The 14,473-nt window shown below is 41.8% G+C and overlaps 1 protein-coding gene across 5 annotated transcripts in view; it reads right to left on the bottom strand.

Moving 5' to 3' along the window:
- The window catches only part of TPR (translocated promoter region, nuclear basket protein), a 33,776-nt gene extending 19,329 nt beyond the window's left edge, over positions 1-14,447 (bottom strand). For all 5 annotated transcript variants that reach the window (XM_053984790.1, XM_053984792.1, XM_053984793.1 and 2 more), the window contains exons 1-22: positions 14,294-14,447; positions 12,292-12,396; positions 11,783-11,856; positions 10,709-10,805; positions 10,378-10,481; positions 9,623-9,787; positions 9,303-9,395; positions 9,102-9,182; positions 8,009-8,096; positions 7,381-7,521; positions 6,533-6,624; positions 5,605-5,802; positions 5,004-5,111; positions 4,260-4,486; positions 3,169-3,332; positions 2,950-3,089; positions 2,711-2,859; positions 2,290-2,452; positions 1,897-2,031; positions 1,008-1,148; positions 694-862; positions 60-226 (exon numbers count right to left, since the gene is read on the bottom strand). In XM_053984790.1, coding sequence (XP_053840765.1) covers positions 60-226; positions 694-862; positions 1,008-1,148; positions 1,897-2,031; positions 2,290-2,452; positions 2,711-2,859; positions 2,950-3,089; positions 3,169-3,332; positions 4,260-4,486; positions 5,004-5,111; positions 5,605-5,802; positions 6,533-6,624; positions 7,381-7,521; positions 8,009-8,096; positions 9,102-9,182; positions 9,303-9,395; positions 9,623-9,787; positions 10,378-10,481; positions 10,709-10,805; positions 11,783-11,856; positions 12,292-12,396; positions 14,294-14,444 — 2,952 coding nt within the window. In that variant the 5' untranslated portion in view covers positions 14,445-14,447. The remainder of the gene's footprint in view (positions 1-59; positions 227-693; positions 863-1,007; positions 1,149-1,896; positions 2,032-2,289; positions 2,453-2,710; positions 2,860-2,949; positions 3,090-3,168; positions 3,333-4,259; positions 4,487-5,003; positions 5,112-5,604; positions 5,803-6,532; positions 6,625-7,380; positions 7,522-8,008; positions 8,097-9,101; positions 9,183-9,302; positions 9,396-9,622; positions 9,788-10,377; positions 10,482-10,708; positions 10,806-11,782; positions 11,857-12,291; positions 12,397-14,293) is intronic.
- Positions 14,448-14,473: the final 26 nt, after the last annotated feature.

The raw sequence follows: 14,473 nt of genomic DNA, 5'->3' as shown, positions 1-14,473 counted from the left end.
CAGCAGTGAATTTTTGCCCTAAAAATAAAGTAAATAAAAATAAGTAATTAACTACTTACTTGTTTTTCCTTATTGAGGGATTCCTCCAAGCTAAGAACCATGGCTCTGTACTGCTCCACATTACTGGAACTAGTCTTGAGCCTCTCTCTCAGGTCATTGACTTGCTCCTCAGCTTGTCTCAGACGACTTACAAGATCATCCACATCTTCATTTGTACCAGGCTGACCTGCAATGTTAGAACACATTCATTAACTAAGTTTAACTTAGTCTTAAAATCACTGTTCTCTTGAAAACTGAAGCAATTTTCAGATAACATGATAAAAACAATTACTTTCACAAAGCTTCCCTAAATAAAACTGTAAGCCCTCACCAAAATAAAGGCTTATAATAAACATTATTGACTATTTACAACTATGTAGCCTAGCACACTTAAGCTCCTTCAAGTAATAAAAGGAATCCTTTAAGTAGTTTTGCATTATTTTTCCCCTTTGACAAAGATTACTTGGATGTGAATTTTACATTAACAAATCATGCTGGTTACCATCTGTCTGAATATGTGATTGCATTAACAAATTTATCTATTATTTAGTGTACTGTTGCCCCAATTCTAATTATTTTGGGCTGTGAATTCTACCATTCTGCAGATGGCAATGCTTAGCATAAAGAGAAATTAACTATAGAGGAAGATTTTACCTTTCCCTGGAGGCCTTTGTGAGGACTGGGATGTGAGCTGGGCCTCAGTGTTGTTCAGCTGCTGTTTCAGCATGGCATTTTCCTTCTGGGCGTTCTTCAGGAGCTCCTTTGTGTTGATGTGACGGTTGGTCTCCGTCTCCAGCTGCCTCTTTAGGTCCAGGATATGAACCTGCAAGCACAGGGTTCTTCAGTTTGCAATTATTCCCAAATGGCACAGAGGCCAAGTGGGGTTCTACATGTCAGGTATGGAGAAGAACATGCTGCACTCTGTGGCTTTATTTTCTTCCAAACAAGTGCAGCACATCAACGCTCACCTCTTGATTCTTGGTAAGGGAATGTCTCTGTTCCACCTCACTTTCCAGTTTTTTCTTCAGCTGAGATATCTCATGTTCAAGCTTTTCTATCTGATTATTGAGTCTCTGCTTTGTTTCTGTCTCAGATCTCTCAAGTATTCCCTGAAAAAAGAGCACAATGCATTTTGTTTACAACACACCTCAATAATTTTCTTCTGAATTACTGCACCACTTCATACAAAGTTGTCACAACACTCCTCCCACCCCAAGAATAATTAAATAATAGGTAAATACAGAAAATGATGAAAAGTAGCATTTACAATGTTTGACATAACATTAATAAAACCTTTCAAAGCTAATACAATAAATATTATTAGAAGAAAATCTATTATCCATGCAATCTACTGCCATGAACTAAAAAACCTCCAAAATATCAACTAGAGAAACAGAATTCAGTCACATGACAAAATGTGCATCCTTAAATACATTGTAAGTGTCAATATACATCATAATAAATTATATAAATGTAAAAAGTAAAGATAATGTAACAACAAAATCAACTACCACAGCAGGCACTGTTAAATTTTGCTATCATTAAAATTACCACTACAAATTTTTTCCTTTGACTTTTTTCATGTACTTTGTTTCCATTTGACTGTGAAAATCCTTCTCATCAACTCAGAATTTTCAGGACTTTGCCCAGGTCAATAACAGAGTATCATAATGTAGGACAGGAATCCCAAACTTGCTGAAACAAGTTGCTGAAGTATTTTATATTGTGTTGATTTGTAATCACGTAAGAATCCATGTGAAGACCAAATCCCACGTGTCTTTTATTTGATTTTTATGGGTATTTATTGAAAAGCCTGACAGACAGACCCAACCTGGGCATAAGAATAGCATCATATACCTGAATTGTTCTCAAATTGGTGAGCAGCAAGTTCTGTCCTCTTTGTTCCACCAGCAGAGAGTCACGTTGCTGAGTCAGGCGCACATCTGACATCTTCAGGATATCCTTCTCTTTTTTCAAGTTTTCTGCTCTCACCTTTAAGAAAACAAATTATAAAAACTTTGTTGTCAATCCCAAATCCATCCATTGAATTTAGTATTATTTTAAGATCTGTGTGAATTAAGCGTAGAATAATAAGAACAGAACTACTGGACATTCTGCTTTCCCTGCAAACTGAAACACCTTGGAATGCTCTTACATCTCCACTTGTTACTTGAGGCATTTCAGGATAATCATAAGGAATATTCTTGTGCTACCTTGAAATACCCTGCAGTGCCACACACTGTTACTGACCTCTGCCACTGCCAGTTTTTCATTAGCTCCCCTCAGGTCCTGAGTCATGGTGTTAATGATCTGCTCCTGCTTCTGAGTGGTTGCTGTGAGCTTCTGGGTTCTCTCGTGCAGGGAAGTGATTTCCCGGCGATAGCCTTCCACGTTATCCTGCAGCATCTCGTACCTTCCAGGGAACACAGCAAAGTCTGCCACAGTGCACTGTCCAACTCAACAGGGGCATGCACACAGCTGTGTGTTTCATGGTTTTATGCTTCAGTTTGCACATATGTGCCTCACTCAACTACAGCTTCTGCTCTTGATCCCACCTGCACTATTTCCTTTACGTTCTTACACAGAATAGACAGTATCAATGTTTAAGTGAGCAAACAATGTCAGGTGGATAGAGAACATGTAAGGCAATGATATTATGCAGCTGAATTACCGTTTGGAGGCAAATTCCAGCTGTGTGGATATCTTGGCATTTTGTGACCTCAACTCTGTGACCTGCTCCTGAAGCTTTTCATTCTGTTCGTTCAGAAGCTTGTCGTTCTCTGCCTTTTCTTTTTTATAGTTCTCAAAAACTTCCTGCAACTGCAGAAAAGAACAGACAAAGAAGTGCTTACCACAAGCAAGTAAAAAGAAATAGGGACAGCTTTGTGCAGTGTCTACTGAAAAATGTACCTGCTTAAGAGCAGCCTTGGCCTCCACAGTCTCCACAGACTCACTCATGGACACTGGAGCAGGAGTTGCCATGGACTGAGGTAAATTCGGGCGCTTTGGAGTAGATGTAAGACAGAGCTCCTCTGGTAACACACCTGAAGCTACAGGAAGGTAAAGGGGGTTTTAAAGCAACACTTCTGCTTGCCACAGCAGATCATACAGCCCCTGCAGCCTGGGTACCTTGCAGAGGAATGATGGCCCCCGTGGTCTGGGTGAGCAGGATGCGGAACATGTCCCGCTGGCGGATGATGGACTCCACGAGCTGCAGCTGGTGCTGCCGTGACTCCCGCAGCTGCTGCAGCTCACTGACTGCCTCATCCAGCTGGCTCTGCAGCTCAGAGATCCTGAAACAACAACAGCAGCCTTCAACACCACAGAGTCCAGGTGTTCTGGGCCCAGGAGTGGCTGAGGGAGCTGGGAAAGGGGCTCAGCCTGGAGAAAAGGAGACTCAGGGGACCTTCTGGCTCTGCACAACTCCTGACAGAAGGGAGGAGCTGGAGGGGATCAGGCTCTGCACCCAGGGAACAGGGACAGGACAAGAGGAAACGGCCTTAAGCTGTGCCAGGGGAGGTTCCAGTTGGACATCAAGAACAATTTTTGTCACAGAAGGGGTTGTTATGCATTTGAAGAGGCTACCCAGGGAGGTGATGGAGTCCTCATCCCTGGAGGTGTCCAAGGACTCACTGCTCTAGGCTGGTGACATCTGGGGCATAGAGCTTGGACTCGATCCTGGACATCTTTCCCAAACTTAATGGTTCTGTGAACCTATGACAGAATCCTGCAAAGTTCCAGGAGACAGGCCTTTGGGCTGCCATTTGCAGATGAAAAAGAAAGCAGGCCTCTTTCCTGAACAGCAGAATTCTATTCATGTGAATAACTTAAAAAATGTCAGTAGCATGAGCAGAGAGTCAGGCTAAGAACCTTTCACACAGAATTCACACCTGTGGCCTTTACAGTAGTGATTTAGATATGCACACATGCAGTTTTTTGTTCAGCTAACAGGAATAAAAACTTATGAAATCAGTCACTAGAAGACTGACAATTATTTTTACTTCAGGTTCTGATTACAGGACCTACTATAAGATACAAAGCTATAAAGCCATTTTAATAGAAACCTGAAGGTCCTGTAGCTTAATAAGAACTTGCTTTTATGAGTTACATAGCTGCTGCATACAATTAATAATAATCAGAAGTAAAAAAAATGAAAAATGCTTGAATGAATCCCTGTTACTACTTAGTGCAAAGCTAATGAAAAGTAAGAGGTGACCTACTTAGATGATGTTGTTTCCTGCTCCTCTTTTTCTCTTGCCTCCCCCAGCTCCCGAAGAGCCACCAGGAGACGCTGATTCTGCTGCTGAAGCTCTTGGATATTTCTGTAGGAGACCAGGTGTTGAGTGATCACTTCAGAAGAGCTGCTGATGTCAGCAGAGCTCACGGCTTCATCACGGATCACGTGGTTGCCTCTGGCTTCTTCCAGTTCCATTAACAGCACACAGATCTGAAAGAGAACAGTCCTTGTGTATGGCCTGCACAGACTCTAAAGTTTGCTCTGAAAAATAATATATTGGGAATAAAGGACTTGGAAATTAAGGGGTTTTCCCTACAATGTGCAAACAATTACAATCAATAAATCCTTGTAAGATAATTATATGACAGCAGAAACAGCTTGACAAAAGGCAACAAATCAAAAGTACATAAACTGTTCAGTTCTGTGAACAGATCACAGGACAGTCCAATCTAACAAAGAAATTATATAGGTGAGTTTTCCATGTCAGATGCTTAACAATATTATCCTAAAGCAGCACCACTTCTACCCAGCTAAACTTATTCCAGTTTTGAAAGCAGAACTACCATGCCGTCCTGAGGAGAAGCTTTAATGTCACCAACGTACTTAGGACAGCCAAAGTCTCCATGACTGTGGCTGAATGGAACTTCCAAGTAAACATCTGAAATGCAGCAGCACATGAATACACAACTGCAAACAGCACATTTAACCACAGCAACGTTTCCTCTACCTGCTGGGAGAGATCCTTCACTCGCACCTCCAGTCTCTGGCTCTCCCTCTCGAAGAAGGAGGCGTGTTTGTTGGCTTGGTCGGCGCTGTCCTGCAGGCGATGGATCTCCTGCAAGCACACCAACAGGAGTAAACATCACACCTCAACGGGACACATTCCTTTCCAGAGAGATAACAGCATGTGCAGACATGCCTGGAGAAAAACTTCTCCTTAAAGTTACACTCCCAAGGTTAAACTCCAGGTGTTCTGGAATCAAAAGCCACGCTCTGTTGTAATGTACTGGTGCATGCTTTAAAACCAGTGGGAAGTGAGCACTGAAGTCCAATTTTATGCCAAATAAACACCAAACTTTGTTTGAAGTGAACCTACTTTCTCAGAAAATCAGAGACTGTAAATCACCACGATAAAGAAGTACAAAATATGTTGGTTCTGTAAAATACTTTGTACAGTTCCAGAAATCGCAAGCCACGAAGTCCAACACATCTTTTCCCATAATAGAAGTTGACTGAAAGATCCATTTCATACACTTACAACAGCAATTAGGTTTAAAGATTTTAAAATTAATTTGTTTTCCAAAATTATACATGCTCTTTTATTTTACCTTCATAGCTTGTTCAAGCTTTGCAGACAGACTTGCAACAGCTTTTTGGGAACGCTCAAATTCTTCACGCTGACGTTTTAAGATTGGGGCTTTGGCTTCCACTTCCTGCACTATTTCATCCAAATATTTATTGATTCTCCTATTCTCCAGCTTCTCCATATGCAATTGATCCTGAGTTTCTACGTAGGCATTGTACAGCTGCAACGAAAAGGTTTGGTTTTGGTTTTGATATGCCTGTACAGATCTCTTTAAAAAGAACCACTGGTAGTGATACAATTCATACCTTAAGGCACTGCAATTTTATACAACTGAACTAGCTAATTCAGGAAAACAAGGTGGACTTTTAAAATATGGTTCTAGGACTCATATCACAGCAAAGAAGTTACACATATTAATTTTAAAATTGCAAACTTCATAGTGCAACTGTCTGCAGTAGAAGAATTCTATGTAAAAGGTAAACATTTTAAGCAAATTTAAGACAACAGAAATATCAAAACCAGTAATACAAGCATAAAGGAATTTAATGGCTGGACAAAACAATCAGTAACAAACTGGTAACAACACAAATTGCACAAACAGAAGTGTAAAACCCCTGAGAACCTGTATGACCTATTGTTAATTTTTTGCAAGTATAGGCCAAAAGCACAGCAGTACAGATTAAAAGGTTATGTAAGTAAGTAAAAAAAGGCTGCTCCTGCCAAAAATGCATATAGAACGTAAGTTTATAATAACAAAACACACCTATTTCTGAATTTGATCTACTAAAGAAAATCTGTAAGGCATGTTGAAAAAAATCCCAGTAACTTAGCAAGAGACATCAGGCATGACCCCAAACCCAAAGAGTGCCCCAAGCCTGAACCTTTCTGTTCTCACAGTGTCACTGATGGCATCCAAGGGCTTTGCTGCTGGAGGGGTTGTGCTCACTCACCTCAGTTAACTTCATGCCAGGCTTGACCACTTTGGCCACTGCTGCAGCAGTGGGAGACATGGCTGCCAGCTCCTCCTCGGACAGGATGGCTCCTGGAGACACAACCCCACAATTACCATCCAAAAGCTGCAATAATCCACACCAGAAATACCCTTAAATATCATATCTGACTGGCTTTATTTGAATTGCTGAAAAGCTGTTGATAGTAGGACTCCTAAAATTTAAATAATTTTAGAACATGAGCAGTTGAAATAGCTGGAGCAAGGCTTAACCTCAGTTTTTTTATCACACTGTCAGAGGTTTGGAGTAGCAGAGCACTGGCTTATTTTCATTAAATTAACACAGGGATAGAGCAAATGTACTCCATGCCTCTGCTCCTTCCTGCTCTCTACACTTTAGAAACTATGGATATGTAGTAAACGACAAAAAGGACAGAGCTAGAACAGTGAATAATGAGCAAAGTTTAATGTTAAACAGAAATTTAAGGACAAGAGTTTTGTTCACTGCTGCATTTTTTTTAAGAGGAAAGTAAGACTAGTTTACCATCTCCACTTCCCTCTCCAGAAAATCACTAAAAGCAGGCTGATTCAGCCCTGAAGAAAAGTTTCCTCTCCGTTTTCTTTGAAAAGATAACATTAACAAAAGACCTCAGAAAACTATGACAGGAATGCCTTTCTGCTGAGGGGAGCATATTTACATACATATATAAGCACATGCATGAACTATTAGAAATTACCAAAGATGACATTAGATTAATGCAGCTGGTTGTTAGAGAAATTCAGCACAATATCCTTGAAAGATCATAGAAGCCCAAGAGTTTCTGTATTTCAGGTGCCAGCTTATCCCACCTTTACGCTTCGTAGCTGACAGTAAATCATTGGCGTTCTCCAGCTCCTTCTCCAGCTTACTGATCTTCTCTCTCAGCTCCTTTTCCATGGTGGCTTTTGACTCCTCCACCTCAGCCAAATGCTCCTGGGCTGCTTTATTAGCTAAAATTCAATCAGACAAGTAGGTTATGTGTTGTGATTGATTTTTATTTTAAAAGTATCAGAATTTAGCTGTGTACCTTAAATTTTACTTTATATGATCTGCAGAAGTTCATGCTGATAAGAAAACTCAGCAGTGTGAGAAAAGCATGAACCTCTGCCTATCAACCTTTGCTTAGAGAAGGGCAAAAATATCAACTGTCCTTAGCAGTGAAAAGGAACCTAAACCAAAAAGCTAAAGTGAAGACATATCTTGCAAAATTAGACCCTTTCATCAAAATCCATAGCAGAATTCCAGGTGTATTTGAAAACAGTTCCCCAACCATCAGTAAATTCAACTAGTCAGGTACAGTTTTTGTTACAAAGGGACTGATATTTCCATCACCCCAAAAGCCCAATGAAATTCTTTTCAGGAACACAAAATGCCCATTTTTCAGAGCACCACGGTACTCAAAGGAGCCCAAGTGCTCCCCTCCCTTTGCCAGCTTACCTTCACCTGCTTCCTTCAGGAGCTTGTGCAGCTCTTCCACTGCTCCTGTCAGCTCATTGCTCTTTGCCTCTGAGTCATCAGCAGCACTCTGAAGAGAGCATTTTAGCTCACCTTTAGTACACAGCAACAGCACCCCTACATTTACAAGAAAGCTTAAACTGACCACAAACTATGAACACAGTTTTCTGCAGAAAATGCTGAAAGATTCACCTAAGCTGGTCAATCCTTTCCACGTGGATTGTCTCGCTTTGATGCAAACTGCCTGAGAGTAAGAAGCATCAGACACTGATTTGACATGGCAATTCCCAACACAATGCATGGCCTTAGGTGTTTACAGCTGCTGCTAGCTCTTTCCTTCTTCTGACTAAAGAAAACGGAGAATTTTCAATACACTATTTCAAACAGTCTGAAAAATATGGTATTTTTAGGGACTCATATGAGTTTATGTTTCTTTGCTTCCAGCTTGAGATCTTCCAAGTGCAAAGCTGTGCAGTGTTTGGGTATCTGTGCAAGAAAGCTCACAAAGCAGAGCTCAGTAGCTTGTGCACTAAAACGTGCAAACCAAAGAGCAAGCAGCTGTACATTTCAGCTGACTTAGTAAGAAGGTTACAGGGTATTTTTCACTCTTTGAGCAAACAGAACAAATATTACTTGTTTAGATGGTGTGTCTTTGACAAAGTACAGGATATTCAGCTGGGTCCTAACCAAATCACCAACACTTGCAGTGTTCAGAAATGAACTTTAACTCAGAAAAATCTCTTCCACATTTATAGTTTCCACATACACTTTTACCTTCCAATAGACCCTAAGACATAACCACAGTTTACAACATGAATCCTCAAAATAGTTGGCATAAAATTACTATTTCAATCCCAGTTTTGCTTATTCTCCAAGATAATCCAAACAATGTAAGAGTCTAAATGCTGACTAAGACAGCAGCAAATAAAACAATGCTTTGCATGTTTCACAAAGTCCTGCAATGGAAGTTAGCCCTTCCACATCCAAATTTTGTGCGGAAAAAAACCTCCAAAATTGGCCTGCATTACATAAGATTTGGACCCTACTACAGTTATAATAGAATTAACAAACTCACCTTATACAAGTTGGATAATTTCATGTGGGCATTCAGTTCATTGTGGAATCTCTCCTCCATGCTTGTCTGCTGCTCTTTTGCCTGGCAAATGAAAGAGGAGACAGGGTAGGGGAACATTCCACTATTTCTATTTCACTCATTTTATTGTTTGATTTATAGGAGCAACTGCAATGCCATTTAACGTATTTCAAGCTGTCTCACCTCCTTCAGTTTATTCAAAAGTTCTTCAACATGCTTCTGGAGGTTTTCATTTGACTGTTTCAAGCTGTTCACCTGTTCCTCCATTCTGGAAACCTATTCAGAGAAGAAGTAAGGACACTATATAAGATTTTTATGTCCTAGTCCACTTTATTTTGGAAAATACTTGTCTCATTGTTTTTAACTTAAAAATAAAAACAAACCCAAAAGTTGCTGAAAGAGCTTAAATGGCCACTCAAATACAGTCATTAAAGTATTGGCTTTCTTTAGCAGAAATCAGGTGGTATAATTTCTAAGAAATGACAACTCAGTAATTACATTACCTCCTCCTTTTTGTTCTCCAGACTGCATTTGAGCTCCAGGATTTCATTGCCTTTCTCCCTGGCAGTATGGAGCAGTTCATCTGTTTTGGCTTTCAGCTCAGCATTCAGCCATGTGTTCTGGTTCTGCAGAAGCTCTTTCTCTTGCTCCAGCCTTTTCTCCCGGTACTGAAAAGAGAATTGCACAGTGTGACTGTAGTGGTTCCACAGAAAATAAAGCAGCCAATTAAACTACTCTGATTAAACAAGGAGTAGCAAAAATATACTATAAATTGGTAAATACAGGCAGTGTTCATTATTACACTGGTAGCAACTTACAACTATCAAGCAATGAGAAATTCCTGCCATTTGAGTTAGTTTCCTCCAAGTTTACATTAGTTGGGAACATGAACAAGATTAGTAGCCTTTTAGAGGAAATTAATTATGATATTGAGGTTTTTGTCCTTTCCTCCTCTCTTTATTCTGCCCACAGAGTAATTAGGTTCACAGCTAATTATTCTTCTCCTTTCTACCTCCCTTCATGGAGCTGAAGTCCTTCTTAGCAGTCCTTCCTTCCACTGCCACCAAGAAGGCCTGAACATGTTTGCCCAGCCTGATACCCCCTATCTTCCAGGAATACAGATCTCACTTCTAGTCAGAGCCACCAATTTTATAATAAAAGAATTTGCTATAAATAACAGGCACTCACTTGACCTACTTTCCAAGGAATCCTAACAAATAATGCAGAACACACACTGTGCTTATAAAGCCCTACTCACCTTCATGGAAACATCTGATGTTTGAAGCTCATCCAACTTCAGCTGAAGTTTTGCCTTTTCTGTGTTTGCCTCTGTGAGTTTTTCATTTAAGCGTTTAACATCCTCTGGAGGGGGAAAACAGTGTTAGAAAAAGCTGTTGCGTAACAGCTTTAATTACTAAATTGTAAAGAATGACAACATGCAAGATACTTTGTATGTAATTGTATGTTGGGCACTAAGATACTGTATAAGGCACAATTTTAAATCGAGAAAAACAAGCACCAGGCTGGTGTCTTTCTGCAATGACTGTGTTATTTCCTGGTATTTATTGACTGTGTTCCTGGCTGTATACCATTTAAATGTTCAACTTCCTGAGATCGCCTTTCAGTTGTTCGGACCAAGTCTCTCTTCTCAGCTTCCAGTTCTTCCTTCTCTCGACTTAACTGGCTCTGAAAAAGATTGCAGAAGGGCAATAAAGAAATGTGATCAGCTCCCTGGAACAATTTATAGCCACTGCTTACACTCAGAACCACACAGCAGCAAGCTAAACCTCAGTGAGTTACCCCAGCCAACTGAACACTGGGATAAGAGGCTTAGAGTGGGCAGAGAAATCACAATGGAGCTGCTCAAAACTGCATTTCAATTTAATATCCTTGGAAAAACAGCTGTAATAGTCAAGAGTTTACTGAAACAGCTTTGTTTGGTTAAATAAAAGGGGTAACAGAGTAAACAAGGAATGACAATGTAATTTACATGCACCAATATAAACAATGCACCAATATAAACAACCAAACAATGCAATTTACATGCACCAATATAAAAATCAAAACAAAGTCAACAATCTTGGCTCATTTACAGGCTACACTATCTCTGCCCTCAAGGTATCACTACAAAGCACCTCAGTCAGGCCCAGGTAAGCACCTGTGGGGAAACCATGAGATCCACCTTCTCACTGTGGAAAAATCAATATAATAAACTTGTTTTAGCTTCCTGCTTCAAAATTACTGTTCTGCTGGATCAGTCAGCTCAAGTGACTCATCCTGCAACCAGTGACTTTTGGGCATAACGCAAGACAAACTGTGCCAGAGTGTGGGAAAGGATGGGGGAAAACAGAACTCTTGTTTATACCTTTGTCTGAATTTTGGGGGTTTGGTTTAAAGTCACTTCACAACAGGTTTCAGCCAGAATGGAACAATCCATCCAAACTGAAACAAAAGCACCTGCTCACCTGTCATTCAGTTTGCTAAAACACCACCTTTTACTTTAAAAGTTCTGCAATTTTCCTGCACACATGGACATGTAAACAGGTCCATGAGCTCATACTGGTGCTGATCCTGATCCTCTCCACTGGGAACTGAGTGCATTCTGTGCTGCAAAGGGCCAGGGAGGCACAGGATGTCAGCTGCTGGCCAAGGCCCAGCAGTACCTGCACGGCCGCGTTCCGGTCCTGGGCAGCCTCGAGCTCCTTGTTCTTCTCGTTGAGCACCTTCAGCTGCTCATCTGGGGGGAAGGAACAGCAGTGAGGAGTGAGGGACCTCCACCAGAACGTGACAGAACTCACCCTCCAAATGCAACACAGTCACAATTTCTCTGACAAACATTGTTAGCAAAAGAGAGAGAAGAATGCCAGACCTCCCCATGGATGGCCCAGGGGTACTGAGGTACACTAAGGCACTGCTTAGAGCAGAAGCACCTTCTGTGAGGATGAATACATAGCCCATGTACCGTTACTACCCAGCAAGGGGCTTTTTTCCCATGAGAACAAGAGTCCATTAAAAAAGGCTGACTGGAATACACCACCAAATCTCATCTCTACAAATGCAGCTGATGGGAGATTTTCAGCTCCGGTGTAAAACCTGAAGCAGTTCCCACAACACTGGGCTGGAGGGAGAATACCCTGCCCAACACTTAAGGATGCTACACAGTTACACTTACGAAGCTTTTTAAGCTCCTCCCGCAGCATTTGACATTCCTGGGTCTCATTTACAAGTCTTTCCTGGCTCTGAGCCAGTCGCTTTTCCACTTCAAAGTACTGTTGTTCTGCAAAATAACAAAGTCATCTCAGTTTCATATAATAAACATGGTTTTCTTTCTCACCTTTACCTAGGAGCATTCTAAAGAGAATATATAAAAATACTAAGATAGTAAGAGAATTTGAAGGAAGGAAAAAAAAAAAACCCACAACATTTTTGAAGGCAAAAAACAGCATTTCCACATTGAATGAACACTGTTTAAAACAGTTTGCTAGCATGACATGTGGTATGTTTCCAGAAACTGTGATATGTTTCAGCCTGGTGTCCCAGCTGATAGCAGGGGTTGGAATGAGATGGGCTTTAAGGTCCCTTCCAACCCAAATCATTCCATGATTCTGTGAAATTGCCCATCAAATAAGAGCCTAATTAATCTGAATAGTTCCTTAACATTTTTAATGTAACCAGAGAAGTTGCATCAGCCTAATTATGCAGTGTGGGCTCATCAGCTTAAAACTTTTATTTCTGGAGTATTTCTATACATCTACAATAAAATCCACATATCCCCAGGTATCAAGGGATTTGATCTGGAGAAACTTTTAATGAAGACTTCTTAAAATTAATTCCTGGATTCTAGTCCCTTAGTAGTGAAAAAAAAAAAGAATTAGATGTGAATTTTTGTGATCTAAAACAGTAACTGTGTCATGGAGCTTCAGTGTAAAATACTTAGTAAAAGCAGAATTAATCCCACTCTTGGGCAGGATGGGCTTCTAAGCAAGCACTGAGGGATGTCTGTTTATCTTCTTCCTCTCATACTTTACAATCTCAAATAATGCTGCTCCTCCTGCCACACAAGAGAAGAGTGGATCAGGAAGAGAGTAAACTCTGTGGGTTACCTTAATTTACACCACACTTTAGTAATACATTTACCAAGATTTCTATCACGAGAGAGACTGAGAAACTGAAAGGTAGAAGTAAAGTTACATCAGAATTATGTCACATCCTCTACAAATTAACTCATATTCACAACCTCACTCTTGTCTCCTGCTCTCTGCTGGTATTTCTGTTCTGTGATCAACTCATCTCCAAATCAACATAAAAATATTGGTTCCATCAGGGTCATTTTAGGGAAGGGAATTGAACAGTGAAGTATAAACCTAAGGCTGTTTGAGAGCTGTGTGAACAAAGCTGTATTTCTCCTCCACAACGAGGACCAAAGCAGATTGAGGCACAGAACTGTTTGTGTTGGAAGAGACACCTAAGATCAGAGTCCAACCATGGCCCAGCACTGCCAAGGCCACCACTGACCCACGTCCCCAAATGCTACATCCACATGACTTTTAAATCCCTCCAGGGATGGGGATTCCCCCCTGCCCTGGGCAGCTCTGCCAGGGTTGGACAGCCCTTTCAGGAAAGGATTTTTTCCCAATATCGAACCTGAACCTGCCCTGGCCCAGCCTGAGGCCGTTCCCTCTCCTCCTGTCCCTGTTCCTGGGAGCAGAGCCCGACCCCCCCGGCTGTCCCCTCCTGTCAGGAGCTGTGCAGAGCCACAAGGTCCCCCTGAGCCTCCTTTTCTCCAGGCTGAGCCCCTTCCCAGCTCCCTCAGCTGCTCCTCATCAGACCTTTGCGTATCAATGGTAGTTAAAAACCTGGTGAAAAGCTGTTCTTTAAGCCCATTTCAAACGCAGTTTTATCCGTGAACAATTTTAACCCTGTTGATCCTCTTAGCAAGAGGAAAAGAAAAAAAAAAAAAATCAACAAGAGGAAAAAAAGAAAAAAAAAGAAAAAAACACTCCAGGAGCCGAACACCGATCAGGTGCCACCGCAGGCCCGTTCCCAGCCCTCGCAGCCCCAGGGCAGCCCCCGAGAGCCTCCGGAAGAGAACGCCGCGTTCCGTGCTGCGCCCGCGCTGCCTCCCCCGAGCTCAGGGACCGCGGCCGCCCCGCGGGCCCGCCGCCCGCGCTCACCGCTGTCCACCTTGAAGCGCTCATGACGGGCCCGCAGCCCGTCGATCTCGCCCTGCTGGTCGCCCAGGAAGCGCTCCAGCTTGCCCTGCACGGCGCGGGGCAGCTTGGCGAGCTCGGCCCGCTCCAGGAGCTGCTGCAGCACGGCCGCCATGGCTCCGGCACGGCACAGCACCGCCCGCC

The sequence above is a fragment of the Vidua macroura genome, chromosome 9, assembly GCF_024509145.1.
Source record: "Vidua macroura isolate BioBank_ID:100142 chromosome 9, ASM2450914v1, whole genome shotgun sequence".
Lineage (NCBI taxonomy): Eukaryota > Metazoa > Chordata > Aves > Passeriformes > Viduidae > Vidua > Vidua macroura.
The sequence above is the reverse complement of the archived record's forward strand: the minus strand, read 5'-3'. Positions and strand labels throughout refer to the sequence as shown.